The sequence below is a fragment of the Macaca fascicularis genome, chromosome 6 (assembly GCF_037993035.2).
Source record: "Macaca fascicularis isolate 582-1 chromosome 6, T2T-MFA8v1.1".
NCBI classification, from domain to species: Eukaryota; Metazoa; Chordata; class Mammalia; order Primates; family Cercopithecidae; genus Macaca; species Macaca fascicularis.
The window spans coordinates 165,890,157-165,911,213 of record NC_088380.1 but is presented as its reverse complement, the minus strand read 5'-3'; the positions used below and the strand labels follow the sequence as shown (position 1 = coordinate 165,911,213).

At 45.7% G+C, this 21,057-nt stretch overlaps 1 protein-coding gene and 1 long non-coding RNA gene across 14 annotated transcripts in view; one reads left to right on the top strand and one right to left on the bottom strand.

Moving 5' to 3' along the window:
* Positions 1-888: 888 nt before the first annotated feature.
* LOC141407094 (uncharacterized) lies at positions 889-10,347 on the bottom strand. Its single transcript, XR_012414316.1, has 2 exons — positions 10,018-10,347; positions 889-1,353 (listed from the first exon to the last, which is right to left on the bottom strand). It is a non-coding gene; the product is annotated as an uncharacterized lncRNA (long non-coding RNA).
* Positions 10,348-10,746: 399 nt separating this feature from the next.
* The window catches only part of EBF1 (EBF transcription factor 1), a 412,231-nt gene continuing 401,920 nt past the window's right edge, over positions 10,747-21,057 (top strand). For 3 of the 13 annotated variants that reach the window (XM_073994681.1, XM_073994680.1, XM_073994679.1), the window contains exons 1-4: positions 11,379-11,518; positions 13,726-13,882; positions 14,450-14,513; positions 15,183-15,238. In XM_073994681.1, coding sequence (XP_073850782.1) covers positions 11,385-11,518; positions 13,726-13,882; positions 14,450-14,513; positions 15,183-15,238 — 411 coding nt within the window. In that variant the 5' untranslated portion in view covers positions 11,379-11,384. Of the gene's footprint in view, positions 11,519-12,677; positions 13,632-13,725; positions 13,883-14,449; positions 14,514-15,182; positions 15,239-21,057 lie in introns of those variants that run through there. The other 10 variants (XM_005558409.5, XM_005558407.5, XM_005558406.5 and 7 more) reach the window with 5 other exon arrangements.

Genomic DNA, 21,057 nt, shown 5'->3' with positions numbered 1-21,057 from the left:
CTAGCTTTAGTCTCTACCTTTTCTTTTAAGGACACTAATCCCACCCTTATGGCCTCATCTTAACCTAATTACCTCCTAATTATCTTTGGGAAGTAATACCATCACATTGTGCATATGAGTTTCAATATATGAATTTGGCAGGGCAGAGGAGCGGGGCAAGGCTGAAACATTCAGTCAGTAACACCATATGAGGAAAAGAAGGTCTGGAAAAGTTAAATGACTTGCCTTAGATCATGTTATTAAATTCACATTGATTAATCAAATATTTTTCCTTTTTGCCAATCTGAAATTATAGAATTGAACATGATGCAGAGAGAAAAGTTCCTTTACTTCTGCATACAGTTGCTAATAAAGCCTTTTCCTTTTTGAGATGGGTCTATCTCTGTCACCCAGGCTAGAGTGCAGTGGTATGATCTTGACTCTCTGTAACCTCCGCCTCCCGGGTTCAGGCGATTCTCCTGCCTCAGCCTCCTGAGTAGCTGGGACTACAGGCGTGTGCCACCATGCCTAGCTAATTTTTGTATTTTTAGTAGGGACAGGGTTTCATCAGGTTTCATCATGTTGACCAGGCTGGTCTTGAACTCCTGGCCTCAGGTGATCCTCCCGCCTCAGCCTCCCAAAGTGCTGGGATTACAGGCATGAGCCACCGTGCCTGGCCAATTGCTAATAAAGTCTTTTCTAATCTAACCCTATGTAACTCACTTCATGATGTATCTGCAAGTGGACTAAGGACACACTGAATATTCTTGTCGAGGTCTAGCAATAATTCTGAGATTCCTTTTAAGTATTTGTAAAATTTAGTTGTTTTCCTTATTTCAGAGGGTTCCAGATGTTTTGACCCTGGAGAAATGTATGAATAGATTAAGAAAATAAGATTCAGATTTCTAGTTGAATGATTTCATTATCTGATTATTTTATTTAATTAGACACGCAAGTCTACTTTTCACTCTAGGAGAAGAATTTTCAAATTGTCTCCCAAAAAGAAAAGAAAAGATGAGTTTCCTTTCTAAGTGTATTAGTCAGGAGCGGCTAGGTTATACTGAAGTACAGAAAAATCTCTGGGATTTACAGTAACAAAGGATTATTTCTCATTCTTGCTAAATATCTATGGGTGTTGGAGAGGTCTCCACTCCACACGTCTGTGCCAGGGGTGGGATGCTGATGGAAACTCCATCTGGGGGGCAGCAACAGCTGTGCCATCGGGAAAGGGATTTGGTAAACTGCACACTGGCTCTTCATGGTTCTGCCTGTAAGTGACACATTTCACTTCTGCTAATACGTTATTTGCCAGGTTAAATCACAGGATCACAGCTAAATGCAGAGGGGTCAGAATACTTCCATCCTTCTATGCACCTGGAAGAAGAAAACCCAAAATTTTGGTGAACATCTCTAATGGCCACCATACTAGGAATAAAAAAGGAAAACAGAATATACCCCAACTTTGTCAAAACGCCAGTGTCTCACACCATCAAGATGAATCAAATTCCCAAATATCCATCAGCTATACAATAAAATACCTTAACACATTAATAGAGTTTCCTGAATTCATTTCTTCATCTCTAACAAGAGAATTGCATAGAATGGAAAGCAAGTACAATAAAGTAAACTAAATTGGGGCTGGGGTGAAGTTTCTAGAAATGGCCTGTGGGACAGCAAAATGTGGAGGCACGTTTATACCTTTTATGGATTTTATTAGTCTCATTTCTTGGAGGAGAAGTCATGTGTTTATGACATGCCAATACTGGTCAACAGTCTTTCCAAAATAATTGGACAGTAGGAAAGTTATAGCTGTAACAGGGGAAAAAGTTCATTTTCACCTAAATTGCCAATAGGAATATTTGTTTAATGAGTCACTCTAGAAAGAGATGTTACATCTTTAAAACTTAACCTTTTTGGGAAATGTCTTAAGGTCTAGAATATGTTCAGACAACCTTCATTTGTTTCTTTTATTTGGTTACAATCATTTGCTTAGACATGTATTTTTAAACTTTTAATATAGTAGTAGTAATACGTTATTTTATTTGAGTTTTCTTTTATTTGGATACTATCATTTGCTTAGACATATATTTTTAAACTTTTAATGTATTGGTAGCAGCAAAGTTTTCAAGTAGGGAAACACTTAAACTAGCTCAGAATCTCCCCTAAATTAAAAAATAGAGTTTTGTACTTTCCAGAATAATAAGCATTTTTTTCTTTTTCTTTTTTCTTTTCTTTTTTTTTTTTTGTTTTTTGAGGCGGAGTTTTGCTCTTGTTGCCCAGGTGGAGTGCAATGGTGCCATCTCGGCTCACTGCAACCTCTGCCTTCTGGGTTCAAGCGATTCTCCTGCCTCAGCCTCCCAAGTAGCTGGGATTACAGGCACCCGTCACCACGCCCAGCTAATTTTTTGTATTTTTAGTAGAGACAGGGTTTTGCCATATTGGCCAGGCTGGAACTCCTGATCTCAGATTATCCGCCCGCCTCGGCCTCCCAAAGTGCTGGGATTGCAGGAGTGAGACACCGTGCCTGGCCAATAAGTACTTTTATAGACTTTCTTTAAATCTTTCTTGGTAAAGATCTGCAAAGCAGGAGGAAATTACGAGAGGCAAAGTTTGCTGGTTTACTGTTTTATTATATCTCTCCCCACTACCCCTTAAATATTTGTAACAGAGCAAGGTTAACATTAACACCCTAACCATCATAAAAATATTTATTACACAATTCATGTCTAAGATGCAAATGAATATATAACAGTAAGATGATTTCATACAGAGGTACAGTGAATTCTGTGTGACTCGGGTAAGTCAATTTTGTGTTTTAGTTTTTTTTGTGTGTGTGTGTTTCAGTAGTTTTGAGTTATTATAATTAACTGAGTAATGACTAGAATGCTATATATCATGTAATTCACATTGTTTTTCTCATTTAATCTCCACAGTACACCTACTTTCAGAACTGAGGAAACTGAGGATGAAGTGACTTGACCAAGGTCTCCTAGCTACTTAGCAGAGGAATACTCTTTAGAGATAAATAATTGCAGTGACATTTCAATCAAAATATCTGATAATTGCAGTGCTTTCCCACACCCAAGTCTCTAGGAGAAGAAATAATTTAAATGATACATTTATTCGTAAACACACAAGTACTCATTCTGTGTCTTTTCCTATCACAAAGCCCATGAGAGCTGAATAAGTCTGCAAGACAGAGGCTAAGAAAAGTTGGCTCTGGCATCAGACAGGTTGACTTGGGTGAGGCTCTGCAATGGTACCTTGGATGGGTACTTATTTTCTCTAACCTCAGTTTCTTCATCTGCAAAATGGGAAACAATATTGGTGCTTTCCTCAGGGTTTTGCTAGGAAAATGAAATAAGACAATATGTTTTTGTGCAGTACAGTGCATTAAACGCTCCATAGTATGAACTTGATATATACTAGGCTTTATTGTTGGATAAACAAGGATAGTCATGGCTCCTCTCAGAGGAGCTCCCTGATTAGGGAGAGGAGAGAAACGTTTAAATAGCGTTTCCTGTCCAATGTGATGCGAGCAGTAGGGAAACCAGGGAAAGGCACGAAAGACTGCCTTGGAAAAGTCTAAAAAGGTTTCATAGAGGTGACGTTTGAGCTGGTGATTATAGGCGGAGCAGTGCTTCACCGGATGGAGGAGGTAGACATTCCGGCTATGTCCAAATGTGGGGTGGAAAGCCGTGTTTGGGGACCTCAATACTCAGGATAAGGGAACATTGGAGCGAGAGAAAGGGAAATAATGAAAGTGCATGGAAAACCACTAAGTGTGGGACCTTGGGGGCTTGGACCGTAGAGGGCCAGTCTTCCGTGGCCATGAGGGAGGGAAACTGGAGGATCGCGAGGTGGCGCTGTGGCTCCACCTTAAGGGAAGATTCCGGAGCCCGCGGGTCACCCGCACTCCCAAGGCAGCCTCCGAGAGGTGGGGCAGGGCGGTCTTGGTGGGTTTGGCATCTTCACGGCAGTTGCCAAAAAAATGACGTTGATAAAGATAATAAATACATAAGCAAATAACCCGGAAGCGGTCCCTTTTAGGACACACGGCAAGTATCAATAATCAGAGACAGTCCGCGAGGAAGGAGTAAGAGCACGGAACTGTCCAGCAGGGACCGTTCCCAGCTCAGTCCGCGTAATCTGTGTGCCCGCAGCGGGAACCCGCATCGCCTGCCGGGAGCTGAGCTGTTGGCTAAGCCGCGTCTTCGGGCGGGTCCTGCGCCCTGCAGGCGTCTCTCTACAGCCAAAGGCGTAGCAGTCTGCATGCCTGCCCTTGGGCCCTCGGTCCACACCCTGCCTGGACCTAGATATTTTTGGATTTTTTTTTTTTTTTTTTTTTTTTTGCTGAATTTCATACGCACAAGTGTACACAAAACCACGTATGAGTTCAGACTTACACACGTGTACGATGCTCTTGCACAATACACACGGACTTTTGCATATGCACACCCCACTCACTTAAAGTAGACACGTCTACACATGACAGGTACACACACTAGACACATGCGCACTCACGCCCGTGTGCATCAATACCTTAAGCACCCACGCACACATCCAGCCAAGTGCGCACTGTCACTTACTGGCACACACACTTACTGCACCGGCCCACAAATGTGCAGCCACTTTTCGCACATGCAAACATATTTGCACACACATATCATACACATCTCGCATCCCAGTAGCCAACAAAGACCTCGCAGCACGCAACGGTGTGTAAATATCCAGCAAATTGCCCCTCGAAGGAAGTATGCGTACAAACTTTTTGTTATCCAGGCATCTCGAGCTTGTCTGCTAAATTCGCGTTCCCTCCTCCAACTTTCCCCTGAGTAAATAGGCCTGTTAGTCCCTGTCTCCCCTCTGAGAATGTTTTAAGGACAAGGTTTCTTTCATAAGGTTTGCGCTACGGAAGGGATGCTAATTTTCAAATTGCTGGGAAGCTCCCTTCTCCCACCCCAGAGCCTCCCTCTATCGACGGAGCAGGGACCTTTCCAGATAGGACTCCAATCTCGTGGGCTAGCAGACTGTGAGCAAGGACCACCGGGTGGGATATGATCGCGCCCTGGGGCATCCACTGACTTAAAGATCCTTTCCGGCAATGCCCCCAACTGTATTTTTCCGACTCAGAATGACTTCAGCTTTTAGCTATCTATGGTCATTCTAGGGCAGAATCAGCATCTCCCCTATTAAAGCACATCCACAAGTGTCCAGATTTCTGTCCTTCGATGGGCATCAGGAACATCCCTGCAAAGTCAGATACTTAGTCTGTTCCAACTGGCGAGCTTGCGTGAGCTCTAAGATCTCAGCTAGGACTGGGAGAGAGAAGTGACTGATAGGAGGTCACATAGTAAATGTGACAGAGCCGGGGCCCGGGCTGGCACGTCCCTGGCGTGCTCTGTCCCTGCGGGCCAGGAGAGAGAAGCACATCGGTAACTGACCACGTGAATGCGCACTCAGTACGCACATTAGTTAGGACGTTTCATAATCTTCCCATTTTCTCTCTCTCCTCTGCTCCCTGCCCTCGGGAGGCACCGTGCACGCTCGCTCCTTCCTCCTCCCGGTTGCGGAACCCGGGCCCAAGGGCTCCACAGCCAAAGGACACTTGAGCGTTTGGGGGCAAGAGATTCGCACCACAGCCGGGTGGACGGTTTGGCTCTATATTTAAGGGGACAGGCTCTGGCGATATTCAGGCTTGGCGACTTTATTAACTGTTGGCCGTGGACAAGTTTTTCAACTTCGCTCACAGGGCCTCCGTTTGCTCACCTGAAAAACGCGGAGTGGTCTTATCTGCCGTGGTCTGTGGCGGATATTCAGTGAGCTCCTGCCCGTAAAGCCTTCAACAAATGGGATCTATTATTATCTGGGGCCGCCCGCGGGGGAAACCCGAGAGAGTCGGCAGGCTCGCCCCGGAAAGATCTGTAGGAACCCCTTGCCCCAGTCTTCTGGCCCTAATCAAACTAAGCGCTCCCAGCCGGGGACAGAGCCTCGCGGTGTTGTTTGCTTGGTCTCTGTCTTCTAGCCGTCTGTGGGTGTCTTTGTCCTTCTCTAGGCCTCAGTTTCCCTGTATGTACCATGGGGGGAGTGGGAGGTGAAGTTGCGCTCCCAGGGTCGGGAAGTGTCGGTCATACTGGGCCAGGAAAGGTGGCCTTCTCTGGAGCGCAGAGAGTCGGAAACAGAAATCAGATTCTGGATTTCCAGTGGACCCCTGGCCTGCTACTCCCACGCGTTCCCCGAGGACTGCGCGTGGAGATCACCGAGGAAGAGAACCACGGATTTGAGGGCTGGCGGTGTCTCACCGTGCTCCGCCACTCCCGGCATCTTTGGGGTGCAGTTCATGGGCCCCGCAGACCTGCACCCCCGCGCAGGTCCCGGCTTTCCCGGGCCCCGGGGCCCCCACTCACTCCTATTCTCCACCTGGCAGCGCCGTGGCCCTTACGCATCTCCACCTCAACCCCGACTCCAGGTTGCTGGTCGACTCCTCTGGAGCGGCCGCAATCTGAGGGACTTTGCGCCTTGGCTTAGGTCGTCCCATCTTTCTTTTCCCCTTTCCCTTCCAAACACTGAAGTAGGCATCTGTCCTCCCGCCTCGTTCGAAGCTGTCCCTGGCAGGTGGGGAGGGAAGGGGGCACGTCCGGGGACGGTTTGCCCTTCTGAGGGCGCGCCCTCACAAGGCGAACGGAGATCAAGAGAATTTTCAAAGTGACAGGTCCCAAGTCTGGCCTCCTGGGGGCGGACGAGCAGAGACGATTCCCTCTTTTGCTGGGACCTTCCCACGGGTCTTAGTTTGGCTGTATGTATCTGGTCTTTTCTCTTTGGGGAGACCGGTGCGTTTCTACTGGAGCCCCCAGAAATTACTAGTAGATGTTGCCTTTCAGGAAGGGGAATTGATTTCCCTGTGCCTCAAGAGGGTTGGGATAGCCAAGGAGCAGAAGGTCAGGGTGGGAGTGGGTGCGTGGGGAGGGCTTGCACACTGCCCTGGGCTTCCTCCAGGCCCAGGTCAAGAGATCCGGAGAGCTGGGCAGCCCTGGGAGCATCTGAGGAGCTGTGTATCCTGAACTCCCACAGCTGCAAAAATTTTGAGGAGCTCAGCAGGGAAACTAGGCTCCAGGGGAAACCCCAAACCTCTCTAGTTTTTCTTTCCAAGTGTAAACTCATTCTGCTGTCATTTTTTTCCCCATGCAAAAGTCTCTTTTCCTCACTCATTCCTTCTCTTCCTTCTTTTTCTCTTGATTGTATATATTCAAAAATCAAGAGTTTCCAAATAACTTTAAATACAGATCCCAGGGACCAACACACGAGGTTGTGATTCTGTGGGTGAGGATAAGGCCTGGAAATCTGCATTTCTAACAACTGCCTGCGCCCTTCCCTGTGTGATTAGCCTGATGAACCCAGTTCGGGGATTACTATTATAAACTACCCTAAAGTCAAATCACACATATGCTATAAAGCCCAGGCAATGCTGTACATACAAGAATATCTCTTTACAGGATACCTTTACTATAAAGTATATACCTAAGGTAATTGTGATGGATAGTGCTTGAAGTATCTGCTTTCAGGTATGATGGCAATCACCCTCTACACACACGCTTTGTCTCTGGAGGTGATGCTACCCTCACATGAAGATTTAGAGTATTTAAGAGGTCCTTTTTCAAAGTTTAAAATTACAATTGCTGGTTCAATATTCACCAGAGAAAATCCACAAAAAATCTACTGCTCTGCTGGCCTGGGTGTCATTTCCAGTTTTCTGTCACTCACTCTGTCTCTCTTCCACCTTCTCTTTAGCCTCCTTCCTACTTAAACATTTATTACAGGATGAGAAAGCCAGGTTGAAAGCACAAGGACACCCAGAAGAAAAGCTATGAATACACTCTGCTTGATTAAAATAAAGCACACTCACCACCCCAGGTGAGGTATATGCTGTCTCTGCACAGCCAAAGGGAATTAGTCTTATCAAAATATTCCTGCCCCCTTTTATTTTTCTTCCTTCTCTAGCCTGGCAGGTATGGAAATTGCCTCCCTCATATTTAGTTCATGGAGAGACTGGCTCTGGGGTAGAAATTGAGCTGCTCAAGACTTCTTGCTTTGTGCCACTTTCTCATTTGGGTCAGTCAGCTTCAGGCTCTCAACAAATGCTTCCTTTGCAGATGCTTCTAGATTCTGCTCGACCTCAGAAATCTATCTGCTGTGTGTCTCTTGCTGATCCTGGACCTGACGGTGTCTATGCTTTTCCTTTCCCTGGCACTTTTGTCACCTTCCTTTGGCAGTGATCTGCTCCCTTCTTGTGTGTCCCTCACCATTGGAGACATCCCACCAGACTCAGCTGGGAGTCCTGCAGTTGAGGACTGTTTACTGGAGAGTAAAATGGAGGTTCAGGCAGTTAAAGGGAAGGAGGCCTGGGCCTTTTGCCAGGGCTATATGGGACCCATTGATAGGATGGGTGGGCTTTGCTTCCTGATCTCCTTACCTTCCAGGATCCTCTCTGAGCTGGAGAATATGGCCCAGGCAGGGGGAGGGATTGACTCTGGGGACCCCCTTGGACCTGGAGCATCAGGTTAAGTTTGGAGCTTTAGACAGTTTTTAGCAGGCCAAGTTTCAATTGTGCATTTAAATACTATAGAGACTGAAAATGTTCACATACCTATCCCCACAAACCTACAACCCTTCAAGTCTCTCCACCATTATACTCTTCTTCAACATGAACGCTATGTTAGGAACCCTTGTAAATGCTATGGGGATCCAGAAAGATCAGACCAATCCCTTCAAGGAAGTCCTGGAAGAGATGGCATTAATTATGGTACCAGGGGAAAGTGCTCAACACACAAGAGATCTAGATTACACATGTGAGAGCTGGGCAGGCCTTGTGCACAGGAGATAAAGCAGTGTTTGAGGACAGTGGCCATGCACTGCAGGCCAGGACCACACTCTTTCATCCAGTTTAGGAATCAGGAAGTGGCTCCACTGCTCTGCCAAGAGCACAAAGCATAACTCTTGCCTGTCTCTATTCAACATGGGCATATGTACTTTTCCATCGCTGACCCCATGAGCTTCTTAAATCAAAGGACCAAGGAAGGCCGGCAGAAAGGGGACCTGGATTTCTGGCAGAGAATTTCCCCGAAGGAGTCCTTAGCAGATTTGGCTGCAGTCAGGGAGTTCCTTTGAGGGCAATGAAACAGAAGTTCACCATGTGCTTATTAGAGGTTACAACCTGCTAAAAAAATGATGGGGCACATTACCCAGAAACTTCTAGCTATTTCCTTTGCCAGCCACAAAGATACATGCTGAAAGGCCTGAGGAAGGAGACAATTTTGTCCTTTTTTCTTTCCTTCTTTCCTTCCATCTCTTCCATTTCCATTCGTTCCTCCTATCTCTCTCCTTCTTTCTCTCTCCCTTCTTCTTTCCCATTTTCTCTTCCCCTTCTTCCTTTTTTTCCCTTCCCCTTTTCTTCTTTCCTCCCCACCTTCCTTCTCTTCTCCCCCCACCCTTTTCATATGCCAGAGACAGAGTTAGGAAGGATTTGCTCAAGCCCTCCTTTTTAACAGGAAGAATAAAGGAGGATGAGAAAAACCCTGCACCAAATTACCAGCTAATCAAGGACGGTTAACATTGCTGTTGCTTTGGTAGTTACTCTAAAAACAAACAAACAAACAAACAAACAACTTGGGGTGGGGAATGAGGGGTTGGCATTTGAGAAGATTTAAAAACGCATCCTGACACAGCCCCAGTGACAGCATTCATTCCACCATTCACATATCTCGAGGACTGCCCGAGAGAGGTGAGCGTGTGAGTGAGAACAGTGCCCAACCCTGGCAGCCTCTAGGCTAGCGGCCGAAAGAGAAGCGTTTCAGAGGCCAAGGTGGGAGCAGAACCTGGCCCCCAACTTCCTGGGAACCCACAGCGCTTCATTTCCCGGGGCCCAGCGTCCATTCACCCCTCCCAGCGTGGAGGCCGTGCCCCTCCGCGAGGTACCAGCCCCGACCTCGCGAACCCATATTCCATCCCACCGCCCCCGCCTCAAAGCGAAGAGGTGGGCACCTGGGACGCGCGTCCTGCTTTTTCTGCCCGGGCTCTCCCGTCTCCTCCACTTTTGTCCCCGACGTCCCAGAACAGCGGAGCAGGACGCCGCATCAGCCCTGGGAGGGCGCAGCCTGCGAGCCTCCAGCGCGCTCAGGGCGCGGCGAGGATGCTAAAGGACTGCAATGGCCAGGATGCAGACCCCAAGCTCAAATTCCTGGGGAAGACACCCGCCTCCCTTTCCCTCTGTCCCCTCTCCGTCCTCGCTCGGACCCGCTCCTCCCCAGCCCAGACGCCAGTGCTCAGCGCTCCCTCGCTCGCCACTTTGCAAGGAACTTTGGCCGGCTCCCCTGCGCCACCGGGAGCGGGATGTTAATGAGAGAGCGTGGCCTGGCGCCGCGAGCTACCCGGCTCCCGGGTCGCGATTGGCTGCGGCGGGGCGGAAAGATGACGTTATGCAAATGAAGGGGCGGGGCCTCGAGGCGCGGGCCCCGCCTCCTCCCTTTGGGGTTAGTGTGCCTGTGTTTAGCTCTGGGGAGAGTCAAACTGGATTCCATAGGGAAAGCCTGCAAATCACTTCTATTTTAGCAAGGAGAAAACAGAATCTCCATCCAGCAGGGTCCACCCCTCTCTCTTTCTCCCTCTCCTCTCTCTCTATCTCTCTTTCCCTCCCCCCCTTTCCTCTCTCCCTCTCTCCCCTTCCCCCCACCCTCTCTGGTGTATCTGTCTACGGCAACCAGCGTCCTCCTCATCTACACGCAAAGGAAAGAAACATCTTTGGTTGGGAGAGAAGGAGGAAAAAAAAAGAGAGAGAGAGGAAAAAACTTGCCTGGTTGTGGAAAATGACACTTGAAGTAGCAAAGCCGGCAGCGCGAGTTGAGTCTATTGTTTCTTAAATTGCCATCAGGGTTTTTTTTTTTTTTTTTTTTTCTTTTTTTTTTTCTTCCTGCTTCTTCAAGTGAAGGTACCTCTACAAAAGGAAACTCCAGCCCCTCCTGTCCTCCACCGGCCTGTGATCATTACAAAAAAAAAAAAAAAAAAAAAAAAAAAAAGCAAAAAAAAAAAAAAGCACCCAAACCAAAAATCAACCAACCAAACAACCCCCAACAGCCAAGCATACATCTCTAATTTTATTATTTTGGTCTTTTCGTTGGATTTTCCCTTTCTTCTTTTTTTCGGGTTATCGCTCAGTTTTGAGCAGAGGTTTACATTTTTTACAAATTTGCTTTCCAGCCCGCCTTGATCTTCTAAGTGCGAGTTCATCGTCCGAGAAAAAAAAATCTCTGGTTGGCGTTTTTGTTTCTTTTCTTTTTCTTTCTTTTCTTTTTTTTTTTTTTAATTTTTTTTTTCAAGGGGGAGGAGATTTTCCACAAGAAAAGGTTGTTTTCATGTTTGGGATTCAGGAAAGCATCCAACGGAGTGGAAGCAGCATGAAGGAAGAGCCGCTGGGCAGCGGCATGAACGCGGTGCGGACGTGGATGCAGGGCGCCGGGGTGCTGGACGCCAACACGGCGGCGCAGAGGTGGGTACCGCGCGGGGACTGCGGCCGAGGTGAGCCGCGAGCGGGAGAGCCGGGAGGCGGCGGCGGCAGCGGTAGCTGCCACCGCGGGGCCGGGCCGTGGGGTGCGTCCGCAGCCGCTGCGCTCCGCTCTCCGCCGGGGCTCCGCGCTCCCCAGCCGCAGTGCCTTCGTCGCCTGCGGCCGGAGGACCCGGAGCTGTCTGCGAGGAGCCCACGCTTTGCCAGCACTTTCCCCTGCCTCGTCTGTGACTGTTTTCATTTTGTTTTAACCCAGAAGAGGCGTCTCGACACAGCATGTTGGATATCTGTGTTTTATGTTTCTATGTGATTGCTCTTTCTTTTCCGGCCGGCTGTCTTTTCTTCTTTCCCTTCTTTCTTTCTTCCTTTCCCTGTTTCTTTTTTTCCTCTTTCTTTCTTTTTTCCTCTTTCTTTTTCTTTCTTTTCTTTTCTTTCTTTCTCTTTTCTTTTTTCTTTCCTTCTTTTCTTTTTCCTTTTTCTTTCCCTTTTCTCTTCCTGCCCTTCTTTTCTCTTTCTTCCCTCTTTCCTTTCTTCTCTCCTTTATTTTCTTCTCTTCTCCTTCTCTTCCCTCCTTCCATTTCTTTCGTTCTTCCTTTTTTCCTCTCTCTCTTCCTGCCTTCTTTCTTCTCTTCTTTCTTTCATTTCCTTCTCTCGTTTCTTTCCCCCACCTTCCCTTAATTCCTCCCTCACTCTCTTCCTCCCTTCCTCCCTCTCTACCTTTTCTTTCTCTTCTTTCTTCAGCTTCCCTCCTTTCTCCTCTTTCTCCTTTCCTTACCTCTCTGTCCCTCCTGTTTTCTCGTCCCATTTCTCCCCTGAGTCTTCTCTTATTTCTGCTATCTGGTTCTCCTTCCCTCCCTCTCTGACTTTCAGTTTTTCTCAGTCTACCGGTAGAATAGCAACTCCCAACTTTAATTCTGACATCTCCTAAAAGTCTTCTCCACCCCCTGTCACCATGGCCTCTTCCAGCCCCTCTCTCACTCGCAGCTCCCTAGACACTAGACCGTGTGTCCTGAAGGCATTGCCCTTGGAGGTTGACCTGAGGGAACTTTCCTGGGCACACCCAAGGCCCTTTCCCAGGCTCCTGGTCCCAAGTGAAAAATGGCCTTTTCCCCACCCTTAAGCCACCAGCTGAGCTTGGGACAGTGGGAGATCTGGTGGCCCCAGGCCTTATCGGACTCAGAGTGCGGAAGGGGAAGAAGGAAGATGACTAATTACATCATCTCCAGTTTCCCTGGGCTGGGGACAAGTGTCCCTAACACTGTTCCCATCCCTACTGAGTATTAGGATGAGGGTGGGTGGTAGTGAGAGTGAATTGGGTAACTGGGCTGGAAGTGAAAGTGTGTGCGCGGGGCGCTCGTGTGTGTTCGTGTATGTGTATGTGTATGTGTGTGCCTGTGCGCGCTTGTGTTGGGCAGGTCCGGCTGTCAGCGGCCGCCTGGCGCCCCAGGCGCTCCAGCCTCCTGTCGTCGGCCGGCGCACTGAGCCAGCAGCCCCGGCCTTTAGGATTTCTGGAATGAGTATGAGGATTTCTGCGGTACAGCGAAACTTTGTTAGGACAGGTCTTTAAGAAAACAGCCCTCTTCCCTTTTTCACAGCGACCACCCTCGACAGTTCTGAGCCCCGCCCTCGGACCCTTCTCCACATGCTTTTTGGTGGTGGGGGGATGTGGCTTCCCAAGGCCAGGCACTCGCAGTTGGCCGGAGCGCGAGGGGTTCCTGGAGGGTGGCTGCTGCGGCGAGACGCCGAGCGTGTTTTCCATCCATTCCCACCTGCCCTGCTAGCTGAGACGTGAGATTCGAGGGGTGCCGGAATAGAACTGTGGGTTCTATTCCGCGAAGGTGTGTTCACTTCATCCACCGCCACTTTTCTTTCTCCCCATGCAGCGCGTGTCAGGTAGGAGTAAATGCTTATAGCGTTTCATCTTGCGCGCAAAATCCAAACAAAACTTTCACACTTCTTCAGCGAGTTCTGAGGACGCACCCGTCCTTGGCGGAGAGGACCAGAACAAGAGGGGACATGTGTGTCCCGTCGTCAGCTGGGTCTATGTCGCCTGAAGGGGCGTGAAGAGCGCCCACTGGATATTTTGGGGGAAGAGGAGGTGGGTGTTTGAGGGTTCGAATGTGTGTACAGGGTGACAAGGGGCGCGGGTCGGCGTTCGGTTTAGCCATCTAACTCTGTGTCTTTGGCCGCAGCGGGGTGGGTCTGGCCCGGGCTCACTTTGAGAAGCAGCCACCTTCCAATCTGCGGAAATCCAACTTCTTCCACTTCGTCCTGGCCCTCTACGACAGACAGGGCCAGCCCGTGGAGATCGAGAGGACAGCGTTTGTGGGGTTCGTGGAGAAGGAAAAAGTAAGTGGGCGCAGCGCTGTCGCCCCTCGTCCCCGGCTCGGCTCCGGAGCAGGCCCAGGAGCCTTGGGCGGTGCGCCCTTCCTTGAGTGCAAAGCATCCATAACACACTTCTGTGTGGGGGTCCCCAAGCCACTTCCCATCCCGGACGAACCCAGGGTCTTGGTCCACTGGCTCCTGCTCCAAAAAAGTTCGCACAGAGCCCCCAGAGCTAGAGAGAGACAAGCCTGGCTCTACAATCCACAGCCTTGGGCACCCGGGATGAACCCGCCATCCACTACCAGATCATGCACCGCCTGCCTCTGGTGGTCCGGGCACTAGCCCCTAGGCCCTGGGAAGAGAATCGCCTGTGTGCGCCCGACGGAATTTTCTTCTGGGAGAGTGGGAGCAGTCAGGAAACGGGGGGCGGAGGAGGGATCACAATTGGCCGCAATTTCTGCTGCTACCGTGGCTGGCTGACTGGCCAGCGGGGGTCCCGGCTGGGGGAAAGTTGCCTCGAAAGTTGGTCCACTCGCTCACGCAGACCTCTCTCCTGCATCTCTTGTGTCTTTGCGTCCTGATGCAACCCAGGAAGCCAACAGCGAAAAGACCAATAACGGAATTCACTACCGGCTTCAGCTTCTCTACAGCAATGGTGAGTCCCGGGGCGGGTCTGTGCCCTCACCCTGGGGCTCCGGGTCTGGGCAGGGGGCACAGGGAGCTCCAGGTGGACGAAATCCTCCAGCGAAGGTCAGTCACCCGCCTTATTCGAGGTGAACCAGCCTCTCCTAAATTTCGCCCTAGGAGGTTTCACCTGAGGAGGCTCCGAGTGGCCCAAGAGCCTTACCGGTCTCGCTTTTACCTGGGGCCAGGTGTAGTGCCTCATCCATCCTTGAGCCACTTTCATTCTTCCTCCCCTATCCTGAGGCCTGTTCCTTTGGCTTGGCCCAGGCTCCAGGCCCAAGTCCCCTTGAGTTTAGGGGCTAGGAAGGGTCATGGCCTTAAAGGCTGCAGGCGAGAGCAGAGGGACTCTTGTGAGAATAGACAAGTCGGGGTACCCCCATCCCAGTCCCAGCTGCAGACCTTGGGGTCTGGCTTCCGGGAGCGCTAAGGCTAGGTCAGCAGCGCCTCTCAGCAACTCCCTCTGGGGAAGGGAGATCCTGGCTGTATTTTCCAGGACAGTGGGAGTTCCAATCAGCCTTGGAGCCCCTTTTGTGATATGTTTGGGGGTTTTGTTGTTATTTTTTTGTTGTTTAGTTATTGTCCACCCACCCTTCATTGCCTCTCACTTAATTCTGCTCCCTTCCCCCATTTCCAACCCTAGGGATAAGGACGGAGCAGGATTTCTACGTGCGCCTCATTGACTCCATGACAAAACAAGTAAGTTTCTTAATTTTGGGCCACGGGGGTCTCTAGGTCACAAAATTCAGGACAGTCAAGAAGCTAGTTGCTCCACCGCAGGAGGGCTGGGACTCTAACTCTAAAAGCCAGCGGGGGCGGCTCAGACCACACTCGCACCGCCTTCCAGTGTCCATTCATGCGCTTGTACCGCCGCATGGGGATGAGGGCTCGACGGCGCCGTCCCTCCAAGGGAACTCGGGCCTTGTGAATTAAGACTGCAGGGTGCTGAGTGGCGAGAATAAGGGCTGAACTTCCTCTGACCTGGCCAGGGAGCCCCAAAGGGCGCAAAAGGTGCCCAGGGACCCTGGTGAGGAGTGGGCTGAACCTCTGAAACCCAAGCTAGCCAGGCCTCCCCAGAAGGCAGAGGGGCGAGGGCCTGCAGGGGCGGAGGAGGGGTGGCAGAGGCGGCTTCCCCAGGAATGATGAGATGGGCTGAGAGCGCAGATGACCATTCTGCAGGTTTGTTTTCAAAGGGAATGATGGTGAAGGTAGTGTTGAAAGAGGGAGCGACAATTGTTAGAGGATATTTTGCAAAAACCCTCCTGCTTTTGCCTCCAAGTTTGGCAGGAAGCCAGGCAGCATGAGTGAGCTTGTGGTCTTAAAGGTACATAGACGGCATTTTCTTAAGCTTCCAACACGCGGGTGTCAAGCAGTATACATTAAGGTTGAGTTATGGTTTAAAAGATACAATTATGAGCCGAGTCAGAAAAGAGGCCTGACGTTTTAATGAGGCACAGGAGCTTTTTCCCCTTCTTCTTAATTTTAAGAAAAAGTTTAGTTTCAGAATTAAGTAGCTGGTTAGGTAGTTGGAGGAGTTAGTAGCAGAAAAAAGAAGACAGTTTTATTGGGTGGGGGAAAGAAATCAGAACAAAGAAAAAGTTATCCATTGTGTACTAACCAGCAATTTAGCAAGAGGATTAGAATTTATTTACTTGATTGTGATTTTAGAATGTTTCCTTTAAAATAAGAGAAATGATCTTCTTTCATAGATATTGGCTAAGAAAGTTTCAAATTAGGGTATATATGCATATTTAAAAATTGTTTTTAGATACACCACACTTAAATATGTGGTAGAAATGCCACATTAATAAGCTGTTGGGTGTTAAAAAAAATCTAATATTCAAGAACCAATTTAATAACAGCTATTTTTGATGATCACGTTCATATTTCAGTGTGACACAAGTAGAAAACAAGAGTATGAAATCTATTTGTTAAAATAAAAATAAATATTGATTGAACTCTGTTTCATGTTATTTGCCTAAAATATTTGGCTTTCTTAAAAATCTGTTTATTTCTCAGTTGATTGCTCAGAGTAAATCACCATTTATACTTTTGGTCTGGGTTTTATTTTCTTTAATGGATTTAATCATTACATAGGATAATTCCCTTTCATTTGGACACTGCCTTTTTTTTTTTTTTTTTTTTTTTTGCCTTCCAAGGCAGAAACACAAAAGCCTGATTTTTAATAATTTTTTTTTCTTTTGCGATGTCAAAATAAAAATGTCTTAAGTGGAGTTTTGTTTTCAAAAATTACTTTTGATACCCTGGATATCTTTTCCTGCCATTCTCATTACAGGAAAAAAAAAAAAAAAAGTTGGGAGGGAGTGGGGGAAAGTAGGAACTCTAAGACATATTATCTATATATTTATTAGGATTTACTTTGTAAAAGATAAAAGGCACACCTATACAAATCAGTGCATATGGCCTGTCTGCTTGTGCAACATTGACCAATGAAATATTAAATTATAGGTAGCACTATGAAATGAACAATTGTAAGAAGCACAGAATTAAGACATGTTTGAAGTGATTAATCGCTTTCTGATGTAAACCTCCTCAAAATTTTATTTTAAGTCTCTTTAGTCAAAAAGTGCCACTACTAACTGATTTTCCCATTATGGGATGAACTGACTTTATACTCATATAAAAATGGGGGGAGAATCGTCTTTTGATTTTTTTTAAGGCAATACATCAAATATCATTTTACTAACAAGGTCATAGAGCTTAAGAAGAACTGCAGCTTAAGGCATTCTTTGACCACTTGGTGTCATAAATTCTATCAGGAAAGAGGGAGGAAGAGAGACAGAAAGAGAGAGAGAGAGGAATAAGAACAAGATTAGTTTTATTTTCGATAATAGCACTTATGAGAAAGTCATTTGCCATAATATGACATCTCAGTAAAAGTCAAAATTATAAATGCATACAATGATATATTTTGGTGGGGAGTGGCCTGAGAAAAGGTTTAATAATTAAGTCTAAAAAATATCACGAAAAGAAATATCTCAAAGCATACCTGTGTGCTTTCATAATAATTGTTTAAATAACCACCTCTTTGTAGCTTTCACTTTGAAAGGCAGTTCCTACTCATTATCCAATTGCTTGTTCTTTGATTATGTGCTCCAAGAGTTTTGGAAGTAGGTTAGCTTCTTGTCTACAGGGTTAATACAATGGCCTCCAAAAAGCAGATAGATCAGCGTGAAGAAGCTTAACTTTCCCTAGGTGTGACATAAAAATAATTTATATTTAGCCTTAATGAGTAAAACAGTGAATCTTCATCTAACTTGAAATTATTCTATCATAATTAAATACCAAGTCTGATTTTAAATTTCTTGAATCTTTGATTTTAGTTTAATATACAGTGGCTCCTTAAATCAGATGTAAGTCTTGATATAAACTGATTGATTAAATGATTACATTTCTTTCCTGTGAAATTCTTCCTCATAGACTATGGATTTTGATAATTATTTAGAGTACAGAATGAAACATTTCTGGTGTGATAAGTTCTGATAACATCAATTGTGGAAGGAATACCTAGCCACTGTTCAAGTGTCTTTTCTTAGCTGCCTGTTTAATATAACATTTTTCCTATCAGAGACACAGCTTTATGTGAGTGATTTCATATCCTTGACTAGAAAGTGGGGTTAAAACGCAAAAGGAATTTCGGGCAAGCAAAAATTAAAACTATTTGTGCATTCTACATTTCCATAGACTGTTCTTGATCTTGAGTGGAATTAGCAGCATTGAGATAAAAAAGAAATGTACTCAATCAACCAAGATGTATTGGTATGACACAGTATTTCACACCTTTTCAAAGTGTCTCATTAGACTATTTTGGGTAATGACTCTTAATTTTTGGACTCTACCAGGAAAGATGAAGCTTCATTAGAAATAAATATGTAAGAATCTGAGATCCCTTATCCCTATGCCTTCATTGTAAAGCACACAGGATATAATATTTTAAAAATTCATCCACCAACTAGAAAATAAGAGGCTTGCTTTTGGGAAGGGTTGTTCAAAACCAAGTTTAGCTGGACTAAAAATAGTTTGTTTTCGTGTCATTACTGTTTTTGGTATTCCATTAGTGAGCATGCAGAATGCCCTGTAGGACCCAGAAGTTTATGGCTGTTGCATCCAGAAACAATATCTACTGCAGAAGCTCAAATGAATCCAGTGGGGGAGGTCTGAGGTTTAGTGGGCATCCTGTCAGATTTTCATGTAGTATTTGAAATACGATTATATTCTGTGATTGCTATAGTGAGTTGTTTATCTTTAAATAGTTTTTTTTTTTAAAGTTTAGCTTATCTCCCCTCTTACCATCTTGCTTTAAAAGAGTGATATTTTACAATTCAAAGAAAAGATACCAAATTGTATTAAGTTATCAAAACAAAACACTCTCTTCCCCTAAACAAAAGCTTGTTTGAGAAGCAGAAGATCGTAGTCACATAATCCTTGTATGTATGGATTTGAAAGTAGGTGATGTAGTGAGGAGACTGTGAAAAGGGTCCCAGGACGGTGGGGGGTCCAAGGTACAATCATCAGAAATGTTATCAGGTTTCTCTTCCCAGCTAGACTTCTTTATATATTTGTTTTGATCTTCCCAGTACTTTAAGTTATTGATGCAAGTGTATTTTTTTCCTATTGATTGTTTCATTATATCCTGCCATGGCTACATAGATTTGATTAACAATCCTTTCAGTTCATGGTTCTTCATTGGTAGATAAACACATTTTCAGTATATCAATAAGTTCCCAAGGAATTCACTAGGCCAGCAGAGAGGTTCTTTCATATATTTGGGGACATAAACAAACAAAAAAGGACACAGCAAGTTTATAGTCAGAGGCCATATTTCAACAGCTTTCTCTCTCCTTTGGTAACATGTCAAAAATGTAGGTGATTTAAATTTCCTTGCACATAGAGGAATGAAGAAGTTTGGAATTTTTATGCATGATCAGGACCTGTGTTTGGGAAAATGTAAACTCATCACAGTGGAAAATGTGTTGTTTGGAGTCTGGGGGTGAAAACAAAGCTGATGGTTTTGGAGAGATTGCCGGAGCCAGATGGCCTAGTACTTCCCCAGTCTGGCGGGCCAACTGCTCCCTCCTGGATAATATACAGCCATTTGTTCGGGGATATTTACGCTAGAGCTGTTTCCATGTGAATGTTTGAACAGCATTAAAAATGAACATATTAGTAGAGATGCATTTACTGAACTCGTATGACTGTACAGATAGTCTGTTCTCTCTGTCTTATATTGCTGAGAGCAATGAAGGAGTGTTTGGACATTGGTGAATTGTCTACATAGTTGTTGAGCAAGAATGATCTGGTCTTAGTGAGCAATTAAAATACATCAATGTTTGGAATCAGACTAATGGAAATAATGTTAGCACCTACCTTGAAGCTCTGTTGTGAGAATTAAATAACTTCATACATGTTAAGGACTTAGAACAGCAACTGGTACAAATTAAGTGCTTAATAAATTAGATGCCTTTATTATTATTATTATCATTATTGCCCCATTGGGTTGACAAAACCAATTGTGTTTACTAATATAGTGTGCTAGAAAAAGAAATACAATATGGGAGTGTTAGAGTGATTTAGTTTTTTATGGTGTTTGAATAATATAAGGGGTTTTAGCTCTTTGAGACATAAAAGATGCATTCTAAAGCTAACTGCTTTTGGTACACATTCTCTTTTTATTCAGGGCTGTGATGTCACTGAACAGCATACTGAATATGATATCATTCCTTTGCAACTTTCCTAATTCACTTCTGAAAACGGGCCTGCTTAGCTGCTGAGCTGAAATTACATCTTTGTAATTTGTTCACCAGTAGCCAAGCTGCTAATTGAAGCAAAATTATTTTTTTATTTTATTCCACTACTAATGTTGGATTGCTGTTTGACACGTTGTTTATGAAATGTCAGATTTGTAGTGCTTCCTTTGGCATGGTTTAATTTTTAACTGGTGTGCCTTCACCTACTGGAAATTTCTAGGACCAGATTAGCTAGCACCCTTTTTCTAAATTTTTTTATTTTTTTTAATTTTTTAATGACAAGCAGTAGAACTTGGTGGTTGAATGTAATGATTATTATTACAGTGTGTTGATATTGTAGGTTGCATATCATTTTTTGATTAGCTCAATTCTTGGTAATTTGCTGCCAAAGGCTTGTTGACAGTTTGCATTCAGAAGACATTTCACTTGTGGTTAAAGCAGGTACTTTGTATATTCATGAACTTACTCTCTTAGGTGACAAAGTAGGTTTGGCCTTTTATTTTGTAAGGGGAAAAAGGAGTAACATATTTTCAGGGTATTATTTCGATTTAAATAGAAAATTAGGAGTCTTTGTTAGTTACTGATAACCTTTCTTTCCGCTCCCTCCAACCCTTTCTACCTTCCTTCCTCTCTTTTTCTTAATTTCTTTTCCTTTCTTTCCTTCCTTCCTTTTTCCTTTCTTTCCTTCCTTCCTTTTTCCTTTCTTTCCTTCTTTCTTCTTTTCTTTTTCTCTTTTCCCTCTTCTTCTTC